This window comes from Ictidomys tridecemlineatus, chromosome 9 (assembly GCF_052094955.1).
Source record: "Ictidomys tridecemlineatus isolate mIctTri1 chromosome 9, mIctTri1.hap1, whole genome shotgun sequence".
NCBI classification, from domain to species: domain Eukaryota; kingdom Metazoa; phylum Chordata; class Mammalia; order Rodentia; family Sciuridae; genus Ictidomys; species Ictidomys tridecemlineatus.
This window is the reverse complement of record NC_135485.1, coordinates 99,975,945-99,991,098: the sequence shown is the minus strand read 5'-3', so window position 1 is coordinate 99,991,098 and position 15,154 is coordinate 99,975,945. Positions and strand designations below refer to the sequence as shown.

Here is a 15,154-nt window from a genome sequence, read left to right as displayed (position 1 = left end):
CTGTTTTTTTTTTTTTTAAACCTCTTGACTGGTTACTTACCTCTAGCTAACCTTTTGTCTTTGCTCTTACTTTGTCCTCTTTCTCAATCCTTCAGGGACCTCCATCTCTGGTTTCTTATGCTACCCACCCTGTAGTCCTTACCACTGTTTTCTGCATTCTCTCCCTCTGCCTGCCTCTTTTTATAGTTAAACATAGTAGTTGTTTTCATCCTGACAAACTCATACATTCATGGAACTCAATTTCATGTCATGACTTTCCCCCAGATCCTCCCTCCCCTCTCCTATTCTCCTTCCCCTACTAGATTTCCTTTTGCTCATGTATTTATTTATATTTGATTGGTTCTTTCTACCTAGGCATAAAGGTGAAGTTCCCTGTTGTATATTTATATATGCACATAATATGATTTTTAAAGAATTTCATTCTGTACTGCCTTTCCTTACCCATCCTTCCACTCTGCCTCTTGATCTCCTTTTTTATTACCGATCTTCCCTTTATCTTTATGTTATCCTATGCTTCCCTCCACCCTTTCCTTTATTTTACTCTAGCTTTTGCATGTAAGAGAAAACATTTAACCTTAGAGTTTCTGAGTTTGATTTACTTCACTTAGCATGATATTCTCCATTTCTATCCATTTACTGGCAAATGCCATAATTTCATTTTTTTTATGGCTAAGTAGAACTCCACTGTGAGCATATATGTGTGTGTATGTTTGCATATATTTCTTAATCCATTCATTTATTGATGGGCATCTGGGTTGATTCTATAACTTGGCTACTGTGAATTGTGCTGCTAAAAACATCGAGGTGGCTGTGCTGCTGTAGTGTGCTGATTTTAGATCTTTTGCTCTGCCTGCCTCGTATGTTTTCCAGGTTTCACAGCCAACGTTCTTCCCTGTCTCTTCCTAGGTATAATTCAATTCTCTCAATGATCCTATGAGTGGATCTTTTATTGCATCCTTTTTATAGTCACCCCCAAATTTGGGGAAGTTGTAAGGCTGTAAAATCAATTGGTAGCTGAGCCCATATCTGTAACTTTAGAGCCTATCTAGGTAACCACTGCACTATATAGCCTCTGAAGAGTAACTCTCTTCCCCAGGATACACTGCTTACTTCTGTCTCACTGTATACTACCCCTTCTTCTTAAAATGGGTAACTTTTTCCATAGCCCACATTGCAAAAGCCGAGTCATATATAAAGCCTCATTTCCAATGACCCTCAGCTTAATTCCATTGGCTCACTAAGCCACACTTGAATCTTGTCATTATCTGAACTCATAAACCTAGATCTGCCACTCCCGCCATAGTTGCAATACTTCTACCTCATTTATTCAATCCCATTTTGACTGGTTAGCTTAATAGGGACTTTTTCCTTGTCCTTGTTATACCACTGTCTTCCTGACAGCTCCCTCTTTGATTCTCATATCATCATCTTTGAGTCCATAGGTCATCACTTCAATTATGTTTGACATTGGAGGTTAATATCCTCAGAAATCTCTGTCCTTCACACCTACTCCACACAACGTATGTTCAGATGAATTATACTGCCTTCTGAGCCTGTATTAGCCTCTTGAGCAGCGCTGAGTCACACAGACAGACATGAATCAGATCCTTTATGCTGCCTGGCAGGACTTTTCTCTCCCTTGTCAGGTTTCTTTTCCATTCTCAATAAGGGCCAGATTATTTTGAATGCTTGGTATATCTGTAAACTTGTGACTCTATCTACAACTGCCATCACACCAGAAAAACTGAATCTGTTTCACAAAGAAAATATAAAACTAAACTTACAAAAGTACAACTTGCACTGATATCTATCCTTTCCCTTGTGTTTGTTGAAATCTAATAAATTGGTCTCCTATTCAGGGCTAGCTCCTTCTATTATATTCAAGAGTCCATCCCTTTGGTCTATCTCAACTCACTGTTAGGCAGCTTTCATCCTCACCATATAACTAAATTTGTTTTTGCAAATGTGCTCCTTGTTCCTCAATGCAAATAGTTTTTGTCTATTTTAACCTTACTTAACTCCTTGGCAAAACATGACACCACTGACCACAACTTCCTTGAAATATTCTCTTCCCAGCTACCATATTCATCCTTCTTCACCCTAGAGCTGAACCTGGGCCCCTTTATGGAGTCTTCTTTTTCTACCTTTACCTAAAATGTTTCTTGGGGTTTTTTCCTTGTCATTCTAAGCTTTTCATTCTCAACTTGCTTAAAGAACAAACTCATCTCTTCCCATAATTTTAATTTAGATCTGTAGTAGCATGTGCCCAAACTGATTACATTGCCCATCTTCCGCACTGTTTCCATATATTTGCATTTTCACCTGCCTGACATCTCAAAAGATATTCCAAGCACTTCTACTGTTTTTCATTGTTACTTAACAAATTCTGCTACTAGCTTCCCAGGAGGCTAAGCAAGACTTTCACATCACTCTGGATACCTCTTTTTCCGTTTCTCTGTTCCTGACATCCAATCAATCACTAAGTTTACCCCATAAACAACTCTCCAATTTATCCAATTTGCTCCCTCTCCAGAGCCACATTTCTTATAGAGGCCCAACTATTCCGATATGCATAGCAGTCATGCTTTTTCTGCAATTCTGACATCACACACAGTCTCTTATTATCTCCTTAACATAAAGTCACATTCAAATATCACATGATGGTTTAACATGGACTGACCACTAGAACATTTTAAGTCCAAAGAATGCATCATGTATTTTCATAGCCTCAGGCTTTTGCATATATAGGTCTCTTCCCTGTGCCGTTGTGCCACTTTCTATTCACACTCAGTCAACCAATAGTTCTTGAATGTCCCCTCTATATTTAGTATGGTGACTTGTACATAGTGCCTATTAATAATAATTTATTAATAGCTTATAATTACTAAATTTGCTGTGTAGAAAGGATTGTATTAGGCACATTCTATGTATTATCTTACTTAATTCTCACAACACCCCATGAGGTATGTATCAAGCTATTTCACAAATAAAAAAATTACAGTGAAGGGGATTCAAGAAATTGCCCAATGTCTAAGAGTTAGGAATTGATGGATCTGGGATTCAAATTCAGCCAGTCCAGATTCAGGGTCCTTCCTTCTATTCATAATATTATACCCTAAAATGTCAACAAAAAACACAAACGAGCTAGAATCTTGATCACCACATTGATTTATATTCTAGATCAATGTTTCTAAGATTAATAATTCTATTTCTTTAAACAAAAACATCCCCCTAGTGACCAGTGGTTTCTAATCATCTGCATATTACAAATAGATTCTTTAATTATATGTTAGACTTCTTGAATAAGAAGCGCTACATGTGGAAATTAGGGATAGGGTATTTTTAATGAACTTCTTAGGCAGTGTTGATGTATAAGCAAACACACAAAATGTCTGGGTTTCTTGAATATACTGTATAAAAGAATAAGAAGTGCCTAACTGTATCATAAATATATAAAAGTGCCTATTTTCTACCATAATATTTAAGCTGTTATCTTTTATTTTATTACCTTTAATTCCTGTTGCATTGTAAGAGAAGAAGAAGTCACCAGCATTCGTGTTAAGTTTTGAATTTTTTCATCCTGTACTTTTTGAAGTAAATCTTTTTCATCCAAAAGTTGGGCCAATTGGTCTTTTTCCATTTCCTGGGCCCGAGTCTTTATACTGACCTACAGAATGTAATAATGGGTTATGTTAATAATAGATGTAGCTAGATCTTAAAAATTTGAAAGTAGCTTAAAAAAAGAATATGAAATATGCATATGATCTCAGAGAATTTAATTGTATTGAAATAAAATATATCCTAAGTGCAGAACTCTAATGTGCAGTTACTATAATCAATAATTTCTCAAACTTGTAATATAGCAAATTACACATTTCTTCTCAGGTCTCTATTCTATATACTATGTAAAAGATAAGAATACTGTTAAAACAGTTCTATTAATTGCTACGAATATCTAAACAACAGGCAGAAAAGTCAAAGAAGCTGAAATCTGTATACCAATAGCAAACACAGACATTTCCTCTTTCATCTTATAAGACTATTATTTGATATCTTAGGCAATTTTTTCAGAGATCACCAAAATTAAAGACTTACAAATTATGAGACCAAGATTAAAATAAACCAGTTACAATGATAGGTTGATTATACTATATTATTAGGCTACTACTTAAGGGTTAGAAGAGGAATTGAGAAGAATGTGAAAATACAAAAGATAGTTTTAAGTAACTATACATGGTCTTTCTTGTTAACCTGAATTAATACGTACTTGTAAAACATTTTAAGAAAGTATTTCTACTTGGCTTATTTGAAAAAAAGTCTTAAGTCTTGAACTTTGGAAATGAAAAACAAAATTCAAAATAATTTCAAGAAACCAAATCTTTCAATTTATAGTAAACAAAGTTAAATTTTTATGAGTTGATATCTTCTTAGTTAAAACTATTTATTCTAAAATTAAGCTGTAGCAGCTCAGATATTCATGAATTTAGAATTTTGAGGGGCAGATCTCCATTATTCTAAATTGGTCCCTATATACTGAAATAAATGATTTATACATACCTCCTCTAACTGTTTTTTAAGATCCACTATTTCCTTTCTATATCTCTTTAGGAGAGCTTCATCACTTGATACCTCATTAACATAAGGAGTATTCTTCATGTATTTAGCAGTGCTGGCAAACTGGGAAAAAATGAAGTAAAATATGTTTTAATACTAAAAGAAGTCATAACAACATTTAGGTTTCCTATGATCAAGTTTCTTGGAAGACAAACCAAAGCAAAGTTTTCCCAGTTGGCTTAATATTTTTGAATACAGGGAGCATTCTATATTGTTCTTTTAACCATGCTCTGTGACTTACTCTGGCCAATAGTTTCAGAAGAGTTAGAAAAACATCTTGAAGACAGATGCAATAGAGAACCTACAAAACCATCCACCCCTCCCAAATGCTTCCTATACTTTGAAGCTCCTCTTCCAGCCCAAACTATCCCCCCTTTCTTTAAACTCTATACTAATCCAAGGCAATCATGTCAGAAGACAAATCTTAATCTGCTCATAAATCCTGTAAAGTCAGGAATGTTTTCTCTTTGTTCTACTGGCAGGACCTTAATCCAGTGCTCAATAGCTATTTAAAGCAATGGCTTGAGTATGAGTACTAAAAGTAACTTTAAGTGGGAACATGAAGGTGACCAGTAAATAATACTGAATTCTTCATTGAGAAAGCTATTCCATTGATGTTTTTCATTTTCCTTTCCTTCATTTTTAACAGAAAATGTTGGCCTTTAGCACAAAACCAAGGTGGTCAACTGATAGAATTCAAGACTTATATTGTCCTATACACACATACACATACGCAAATACATATATATATATGCGCGCGTGTGTGTATATATACGTGTGTGTGTGTGTATAGTTTTGGTTACTTTCTACTTGTGGTGAGTAATCTTAGTTTTCCATTCATAGGATTGATAAAATTTGCTTTTATCACAAATTAAGTACAAAAAGTAAGTTATTTGAATAAAATATCAAGTCAATTTCAGTCAAAATAACATTAGATATGGCTAAAATTATGGAAGTGGAATATAAAAGATTGAAGTTTTGAAAGTTAAACTAAGAAATGGTATTTAGTGGATAACACATTAATTTTATCATAACAAGTGTGTTACGTCAATTTTAAAAAGTATACCAAATTTTAGTAGGTAAATCTTTCTTCTTAAAGTTCACCTTTCCCCATATTAAGATAAAAAAAATCAAACTCACCTGAAGAGTAGAAAGAGTTTCATCAAAAGATACTGGAGTAATTGTGCAGATAATACGTGTTTTTGCATTTCCTCCCAAAGAATTCTGAAGAATTCGTGTTAATTTGCTATCTCGATAATTTATGAAACCACTTAACAAGAAATGAGTTTGGGAAGAAAAAGATTGAGAAATTTTTTATTATAAAAGTGGTTGTCTTTTAATACAGAACTTTTAGTTTTAAAAATTAATTCTTTATTAAAATCAGTATACTACAGAAATGCAGCAACACAGCCATATCAATGTTTGTAGCAGCTCAATTCACAAAAGCTAAACTGTGGACCCAACATAGATGCCCTTCAATAGATGAATGGATAAAGAAACTGTGGTATATATACATACAATGGAATATTACTCAGCATTAAAAGAGAATAAAATTATGGCATTTGCAGGTGAATAAATGGAGCCGGAGAATATCATGCTAAGCAAAGCGAGCCAATCCCCAAAAACCAAAGGCAGAATGTTCTCTCTGATAAGTGGATACTGATCTATAATGAGGGAGGGGGCATGGGCAAAACAGAGGAACTTTAATTGGGCAAAGGGAAGGGAGGGGAGAGAAGGAGAATGGGGGGGCAGGAAAGATAGTGAAATGAGATGGACATTATTACCCTAGGTACATGTATTGACTGCACATATGGTGTGACAATAGCCACATCACGTATAACCAGAGAAATGAAAAGCTGTGCTGCAGTTGTATAAAAAATACTTGCTTTTGAATATGTGGAAGTAAATAAACTCCAGTGTTACTGAAGTGTTATAATTTTCAACCTAATGAGAAGCCTGAGTAAGTGTAGGTGTGTAATGGGATAAACTTACCCAATTTGTCCATCACTAAGTTTCTTGATTACTTGTCCCAAAATAAATAAGCTTCGATTTATATTACAGCCTTCCTTGAGTCGTACACCTAAATTTATGATTAAAAAAAAACAAAAACAAAAACAAATCAAAACTGCCCCCCCAACCTAGGTAACTAAGTTATTTATTAGTAAATGACAAGAGAAATTAGACATCAAAGAATCAGTTGCTAAGATGTGCGTTTTGGTTTGGACCTGAGCCCACCGTATTATAATTTTGGTAGGCATTCTCTTCCTATTCCTTCCACCAATTAAGTGATTCAGAATAGGTATCAGCAGTAGGAAAAACATTACTAAGAATCAGAGGGACTACTTTGGGAGGATGAGTCAGGAGGTCACAAATTCCATACACACTTTAAAATAACCATACCTAATTTAAACAACACAAAAATGCATTCTTGATGTTATTATTAGGATTGTGTTAAATCCAGAAATTAATACAGAGAAACTTGGCATCTTTGTGATTTCAAATCTTCTCATCTAATTATGCTTTTTCGTTTTCACAAAGTTCTCCATAATTCAGGTCTGATTTAAAGATTTCTTTACATTGATTTTGTGCAATCTATTGAGTTTCCTAGTTGAGATATCAAGTTTTACTATGTAAAAGATGTACCACATCTTTTACATTATTAATGTAAATAACCTTTGTCCACATAAAATTCTAATTGGTTTTGTCTGTAAGAGTTATTAATTTCTATATATTAAATTTGTACCACACTACCTTTCTTTGGATTTTCATTTGTTTTATTACACATATAAGGAGAACTGGAAAAAATAGCCAGTTTTGCCACGAAAGACTAGATCCTATAGAGTTAAAATTTAGCTGTAATGTTAAGATTCTCCCAGGATAGATACATAGGGATGATATGCAGTATCATTTTTCACATAGTAGAAAAGCATCCTTTTCTTTTCAATGCTAACCATGGTCACGTCTCATTTTCTAATGGAGATTAGTCTACATAAATTTTGAAAGGGCAAAGGTGTAATGAAAGAATCTGTATATACTTACCATGTATCCTAGAATCAGAATATTAGTACTGGAAAGATACTTCCTACTACCTTCCTTTTTTTCTTTTCTGTACTAGAGATTGAACCCAGGAGTCCTTTTTGCCAAGCTAAGCTCCCAGTACTTTTTTTTTTTTTTTTTGAGACAGAGTCTTGCTAAGTTTAGAGCCTTGCTAAGTTGCTGAGGTTGGCTTTGAACTTTTAAGCCTCCTGCTTCAGTCTCCTGAGCTACTGGGATTATGGGCATGTGCCACTAGGCTCAGCTATCTTTCTTAATATCCTTACTAACTGTAGAAATTTAAATAGTTTTTGTGGAATTCTCATGGGCTTCCCAGATATACTAATCTATTAATTACATAACTTTAGCTTTTTAATAGATGCTACAATAGTTCAAAGAAAATAATTAGTCATATATAGATGCCGATTTTTGTGTTAGGGACTTTTAGCAGAAAATTACTATTATCAGTTTTAAAAAATGCTTAGAAGCATTTTTATCCCATAAAAGAAGGCACTAAGAGTAATTTACTTTACTAGTTCTCATTACCTTCAGCTCCTGTTTGAGCAGCTCTTTCACTGCCTGCAAGATCGACCAAATTCTGTAGGACAAATGAAAATAAACCTTCAGGAGGGATAATTAGAAATAATAAAGTCCAAACTATTGAAAGAACATTTTAATACATGGCATATCTGAATGTCCCATCTAAATTCTTATGTTTCTTCTTGAGATAATATATCATCTTGAGTCAAAGTAGTCTCTATGTGTCGTTTTTCTTTCTTTATGACATATACTCATGCTGCAGATCACAGTAGGTTGTTTCCTATATAGTCCAAAACTTTATCAAGGTGAACATGATTCTTTGCAACCCAGCACTTGTGGCAGCAGTAGGTTCTAACATTCTAATGTGCCTTTATTCAAGAACCAGGATAAATGTTACCTCCTTAGTGTAGCTGTGCCAACTTTACTCTTCCTACCTCACACTTTGAATTTTTTTTGAAACGTTACTTCCACTATGTATCCAGAACACTTTATTAGATATGACTTACTCTTATAGTTTAACTCCTGTAGAACTAGTCATTTGAGTCCTTGACTACCCTGTAGCATCTTCAAAAGCATGGACCTCTTTCATTTTACAAATAATAGTGGGGGAAAAAAAAGTGAATATCTATCATGTTCTAGGCAGTGCATTAGTTGCTGGAGAAATAGCAGAGAACCAGACAAATGAGGTCTCTGCTCTCACAGAGCTTGTATTCTACAGAAGAGGAGGTTGTTAAGAGAGAAAAAGACATGTGAGAAATATATTGTGATAAATGTAGTGGATAATTCAAATAGAGCTGGAAGAGAGCAGAGGGAGGAGCAGAACACATCTTCTGGATGGGGTGGTAGGGGAAGGCCAGTCATCAGGCTAAGAAAGGCAGTTATGAAAAGATTAAGGGAAATGGCAGTCTAGACAGAAGGTAAGCCAGCATACCAGGTCACAAATCAGAGTGCCCTTGGTGTGTTAAAAAATGTAGAAAGGGCAGAGTGGTGAACTTAAGCAGGAAAAAGACAGGGTAAGAGAAGGAATGATCACATTATGCAGGGTTTTTTAAGCAAGACTAAGAATTCCAGGTTTCCTAAATGCAACGGGAAACCACTGGAGGGTTTTATACGGGGGAGTACTAATACAATCAGATTCAACTTTCTAAAGCATCAACTGTGCCCTTGAGTGGAGAATGGATTAGAGAGGGACAGGAGCGGTAGCAGGCAGCCAAGGTAGGAGACTAGTGCAGAATCCAGGTGAGATGATGGCAGCTTGGTCTGGAGAGGCACCAGTAGAAATTATCTGTGTATTAAGTAACAGAGGAACGTATCATTTATTCTTTTAATCTCAGAACCCAGCATTGTGCCCAGAGCATGAGAAACTCTCTCTATATATTCAGAATACATTAAAAGAAAGAGCTTTAAGTTATTTCTCTGTGGAGATTTTCAGGGTGTAGGCAAGTAATTATAGTTTTGTAGTTATATCTCAGATACTTTCTTCTCTAAAATAATCAGAAGTCTAATGGTCCTTACATAGTGTCCACTACAGATGATCCAGATTCATAATCAAAGGCAAAGTGGTTAAGGAGTGAAGCAGCATGAGTGAAGTCATGACAGTGGGAACAAGTACTCCTAACCAAAGACACCTATCCAAAGCTTCCAAGAGGCCCCATCTAGGAGAGGAACTCATGTGGAGCAGAGGAAGTACATTTCTTGTCCAAGAAGTGACATAACAAAAGCAGTGCTTAGATAAATTTCAAATTTGTATAATAGACTGGAGAAAGGAAGACCAGAGTCATGAAGGCCAGGTTTCAGGAGATCAATGTAGTAATTCAAGAGAAACGACGATCTAAATGAATATACCACAGGAATTTACCAAAATAAGAAATGAGACAACAGGACAAAGAGAAATACCAACAAAGATTAATTGAATTAAAGAGTCAAAATTGACAAAGCTTTCCTGGAAAAAGCAGAATAGTCACTACTGCTGTAAGAAATTAATTTTATATATACTGCAGTTTGAGATAACAGTAGCATGCATAATTCCAGCAATCTCAGAGACTGTAGATAAAAATAAATATTTAGCAATCTTCAATACAGAAATGGTGAAAGAATATCTGAGTGTAAGAATCTGAAGTAAGAAAAGCCACAGAACACTCCTGAGTTTTTTTAGAAGGGCAGGAGAAAAGAAGACACAGAAGGGAATGGAGGAGTAGAGCTGAGAGAACCTAAATATTATCATCCCCACAAGGCCAGGAAACAATTAGGAAAGAGTCAGAAGATGATTCTTCAAGAAGATTCTTACAGGAAGTGGGTAGGCCAAAGGGATGTCCCAGATAATGTCCAAGGACCACAGATTGAGCATTGAGGAAGGTGAGGATAATCACCAAATAGAGCACTGAATACATCAAGCGTATTTAAAAGAAAAAAAAAATCACTGGTGTTGGAAGAGGTTAGTTTGTTTTTGTTGTTACATTAAAACAACATTAAAGTCTACTAAAATAAGAGATACACTTTTTACACTAAAATAAAGTTAGAATGGAATAGTAAGAATTTGCTTTCATGAAATCTGAAAATAAATATACTGTTGATTAATTTTTTCTCTATAGTTTTCAAATCGAATAAGGTAGTCTTTTTTTTTAATATGGCAAAGTCTTTACTTTTAAATTATTATCAGAACACCAAATAATAACATGTAACAAGTTCTTGAGTCTTATAGTCTAGTAATTTTGTTTAAAATAAACTAAAAACAGCCCAAACAAGTATGTTAGTATTCATTGTTCTAACTAAATAAGGTAATCTTAAATCACATCCCATATCAAGCTGAAGAATTTAGGCCTTGCAAGCAATCCTTAGAAAAGTGAAGCTGGAGGTATCACAATACCACATCACAAATTATACTACAGAGTTACAGTAACAAAAATACCATGGTATTGGCACCAAAACAGGCATGCAGACCAACGGAATAGAAGACACAAAGATATACCCAATAAACACAGTTATAGAAGACAAAGGTGTCAAAACCAAAGATAGCCTTTTTAACAAACTGTGCTGGGAAAACTGGAAATCCATATGTAGTAGAATGAAACTTAACCTCTATCTCTCATCCCACACAAAACTTCATTCAAAGTGGATCAAAGACCTAGGAGTTAGACCAGAACCCCTGCAACTGTTAGAAGAAAATGTAGGAAAAAAAAAAAAGAAGAAAATGTAGGTCCAACATTTCATCATGTTGGCTGAGGAACTGACTTCCTTAATAAGACTCTAAAAGCCCAAGAAGAAGTAAAATTAAAAATAAGTAAGTGGGATGGCATCAAATTAAAAAGCTTCTTCACAGAAAAGGAAACAATTAAGAGTGTAAAGAGAGCCTACAGAATGGGAAAAAAAATCTTTGTCACTTATACCTAGGTTAGGGCATTGATATCTACACAAAGAACACAAAAAACTTAACACCAAAAATATCACCACCACCACCAACAACAAAACCAAACCAAAAAACAAAGACACTCCCCTAATAACCCAATCAATAAATGGGAAAAGAAACGAAACAGATACTTCTCGAAGTACAAATGGTTAACAAATATATGAAAAAATGTTCAATATCTCTAGCAATTAGAAATGAAAATTAAAGCTATACTGAGATTTTCTCTTACTGTAGTCAGAATTGCAATCATCAATACTATTATACAATCATACTATTTGCAATCATACTATTATACAAATAATAGTAAATGCTGGTGAGGATGTGGGAAAAAGGTATACTCATATATGTTGGTGGGATTGCAAATTACTGCAAGCACTCTGGAAAGCAGTGTGGACATTCCCCCCAAAAACTAGGAATGGAACCATATAACTAAGCTATCCCACTCCTCAGTATATATTCAAAGGATTTAAAATCGGCATACTACAGTGATGTAGCCACCTCAATGTTTATAGCAGCACAATTCACAATAGGCAAGCTATGGAGCCAACCAACATGTCCTTCAACAGATGAATGGATAAAGAAAATGTAGTATTATATAAACAACAGAGTATTACTCAGCCAAAAAAAAAAAGAAAAGAAAAAAGAATGACTATGGCATTTGCCAGCAAATGGATTGAACTGGAGACTATCATGCCAAGTGAAATAAGTAAGTCCCCAAAAGCCAAAGGTAGAATGCTTTCTTTGATATGTGGTAGCTAATCCAAAACAAAGGAGGAGATTAAAAAAAAAAAAAAAAGAATAGAAGGAAGATCAGTGGAGTAGACAAAGGGGAAAGAGGGAAGGGAGGAGAGATGGGCTGGGGAAAGACAGTAGAATGAATATTACATAACTTTCCTATGTACATAAGTGAATATATCACAGTAAATCTTACCATCACGTACATCTGTAAGATACTAATTAAACAACAACAACAAAACGATGAGTAAATAGCAAAAGGAGTAGAGGGAAGGAAACAGGCAGAGGGAGGAGGGAAGAAAAAGGGGAAACACCGGAGACTAAATTAGAACAAATTATATTCCATGCTTTTATAATTGTTAAAATGAATCCCACTGTCATGTATAACTAAAAACAACTGATTACACACACACACACACACACACACACACACACACACACAGGAAAAAAGAAAAAAGAATTTGATGGAGAACAGATCAATAATGAAAAAGGATAGGGAAGGAGCAAGAGACAGCTATGGTATAGTGTAGCAAGAAGGTAATGATGTACTTATGTGGAGAAAAGGGAAAGTTTGCATAATGCTAAAGTTCAGTAAATATTTATTGCAATAAATATGCAATATGTTGGGGCTACAAAGATGAACATGACATCACTCTTCTCTTCAAGGGATTTATAGTCTACAACCTTGTTTATGGCCTGGGTGTGAAGCTCAGTGGTAGAGCATTTGCCTAGCACACACAATGTCCTGGGTTGGATCTGCAGCACCCAGCAAAAAACCCCAAAACAAACAAACACAAACCACCATTTATAATATAAAACATATATTTTTATTGTTTCTAAAAAAATAAAGACCTGAATAATGTAATTTGTTTTATCCATTCTAGTTAGTTTTTGTTATTGTTGTTGATCACACAAGTCTGAGTTTTAATTAAAGAAAAAAAATCTCCAAATTCCAAGATTACTTAAATTCTTAGATATGCATAAAAAAACAATCTTACTTCTTTGGTGGTTAGAAAAAACTTCAACTCCTGTAAGCCTTACATTTAAATTTTAGGAGATGGGAGCCATGATATAATAGAAAGAAATATTCTCTAAATTCTTCCTACAATATTTCTGCTAGTAATCTGATATTTGTGACAAGACTAGTTAAACTGCCCAATTTATATATATATATATTTTCCTATTTAGTTAACAGTTCTCATAAAACCAAACATCCAACAGCTAATGACAATTTGTTTTGGCTCCTACGGTACATTATTATGATTCATTAGTACTCACCAAATGGGACACCTTGATAGATCCTTCACAATTAGAAGGTTCACCTTTCTCTCTGCTTTCCAAAATCTAGACAGAAAAGGCAACTTGTAGAAAATTAGTGTATTCTTACTTTGAAAGATAAAATATTGGGGAAATAATTACATACCATCCTGAAAATAGTGTGAGAACGACTACTTCTTTGATTCATTTTGGTTATTCCATAATGTCTGTTCTCTGTAAAAATGAGTTATATTTCAGCTACATACATGTTAAAGTTCAAGAAAAACACTGATTTTATTTTAGCCTAAGTGCGATTTGAAACCTATTTTATTTTAGCTTAACAATTAAAAATGGGATTATTGAAGTTTTTGTAAGCATTTTAAAGAAATACAGCAGTCTTACTTTCCCCCTTTGTGATCCACTGCAAAGCCATTTCTGAGGTATAAACCACTTCTTCTGTGAGATCAGCAACATACACATTCCTCTGAAACCAGTAATTATGGAAAGATTAGAAAAAAGTCATTTATAAGTTTGCTTTTCAAAAAGATGGTATAAACTATTTCAGAACTTGAGAAAGTTAAAAAATGGATTGATTATTCTGTAAAAAAAAATAGCAAACAACTCTAGGAATAATCACAAGTCACTGTGTACATCAAAGCCTACCATCTTGCTATTTTTAGGCACTTAATCTATCAGTACTTTAAAACTACACAGATTGCTGAAAAAATGGATCTCTCTATAAACACTTGAAAACAACAAACAAAAAACCATAGAAAGAAAACCAAAAAAAAAAAAAAGGAAATACTTTTAAAAAATATGCAGAGCAATTCCAATAAGTGAATATGTTTTAAAGCCAGCTAACTCGAATACTCACGTTGATGTCTTCCCGAATTATTAAAGGTTTCATTTTTTGAGTGTTACAGAGTAAATCTGTGATGATTTCATTGTATATCTCCATGTAAGACACCCGTAAGAGAAATTCTCTCTCAGGAAACTAGGAGGAAAAAAAATGTGTGAAAGCATCAGAAAGCAATAGGAGGAAAAAAAATGTGTGAAAGCATCAGAAAGCATCCATTTATGAAAATCTAATACCGAACGCTTACCATTATTATTAAAGAGGTAAGGAGGGTAATAATCTTTGTAAAACAAATAAAACCCCTGGTTCTGTGTTCATAACAAACATAAAAATACAAAAGCATTGTTTTAGAAATAATGAAAAGTGTGCCATCATGAATAAGAGGAGACCACCCAATCCAACTCTCCATACTCAAAGTAAAACCCTAACAAGAGATGCTCTTATTTTAATGAAAACAATAACTCAAACCCAACTTGTAACTAGTTGTGTATTCTGACCTTCTGCTTCTCTCTTTTTTTTTTTTTTCCAAACCAACATCTACTCTTTATTGTAGTAACCTATGGGGATAAAAGTGAACTGTGCTATGCCTTTTTTCCTATCTCATGGAACTCAAGAGATAAATGTAAATTTGCCTCCTTTTATAATTATAAAAGAAAACTCTAAGACTGCTATCCAATTATTACTATTTTTACTAGGAAGTTAGCTAAGTTATT

At 34.3% G+C, this 15,154-nt stretch overlaps 1 protein-coding gene across 3 annotated transcripts in view; it reads right to left on the bottom strand.

Moving 5' to 3' along the window:
• Nucleotides 1-15,154, bottom strand: part of Cenpe (centromere protein E) — an 81,556-nt gene that overhangs the window by 61,102 nt on the left and 5,300 nt on the right. For all 3 annotated transcript variants that reach the window (XM_078021857.1, XM_078021858.1, XM_078021859.1), the window contains exons 5-13: nucleotides 14,460-14,579; nucleotides 13,988-14,069; nucleotides 13,752-13,819; nucleotides 13,607-13,672; nucleotides 8,194-8,245; nucleotides 6,607-6,694; nucleotides 5,755-5,884; nucleotides 4,558-4,677; nucleotides 3,509-3,667 (exon numbers count right to left, since the gene is read on the bottom strand). In XM_078021857.1, coding sequence (XP_077877983.1) covers nucleotides 3,509-3,667; nucleotides 4,558-4,677; nucleotides 5,755-5,884; nucleotides 6,607-6,694; nucleotides 8,194-8,245; nucleotides 13,607-13,672; nucleotides 13,752-13,819; nucleotides 13,988-14,069; nucleotides 14,460-14,579 — 885 coding nt within the window. The remainder of the gene's footprint in view (nucleotides 1-3,508; nucleotides 3,668-4,557; nucleotides 4,678-5,754; nucleotides 5,885-6,606; nucleotides 6,695-8,193; nucleotides 8,246-13,606; nucleotides 13,673-13,751; nucleotides 13,820-13,987; nucleotides 14,070-14,459; nucleotides 14,580-15,154) is intronic.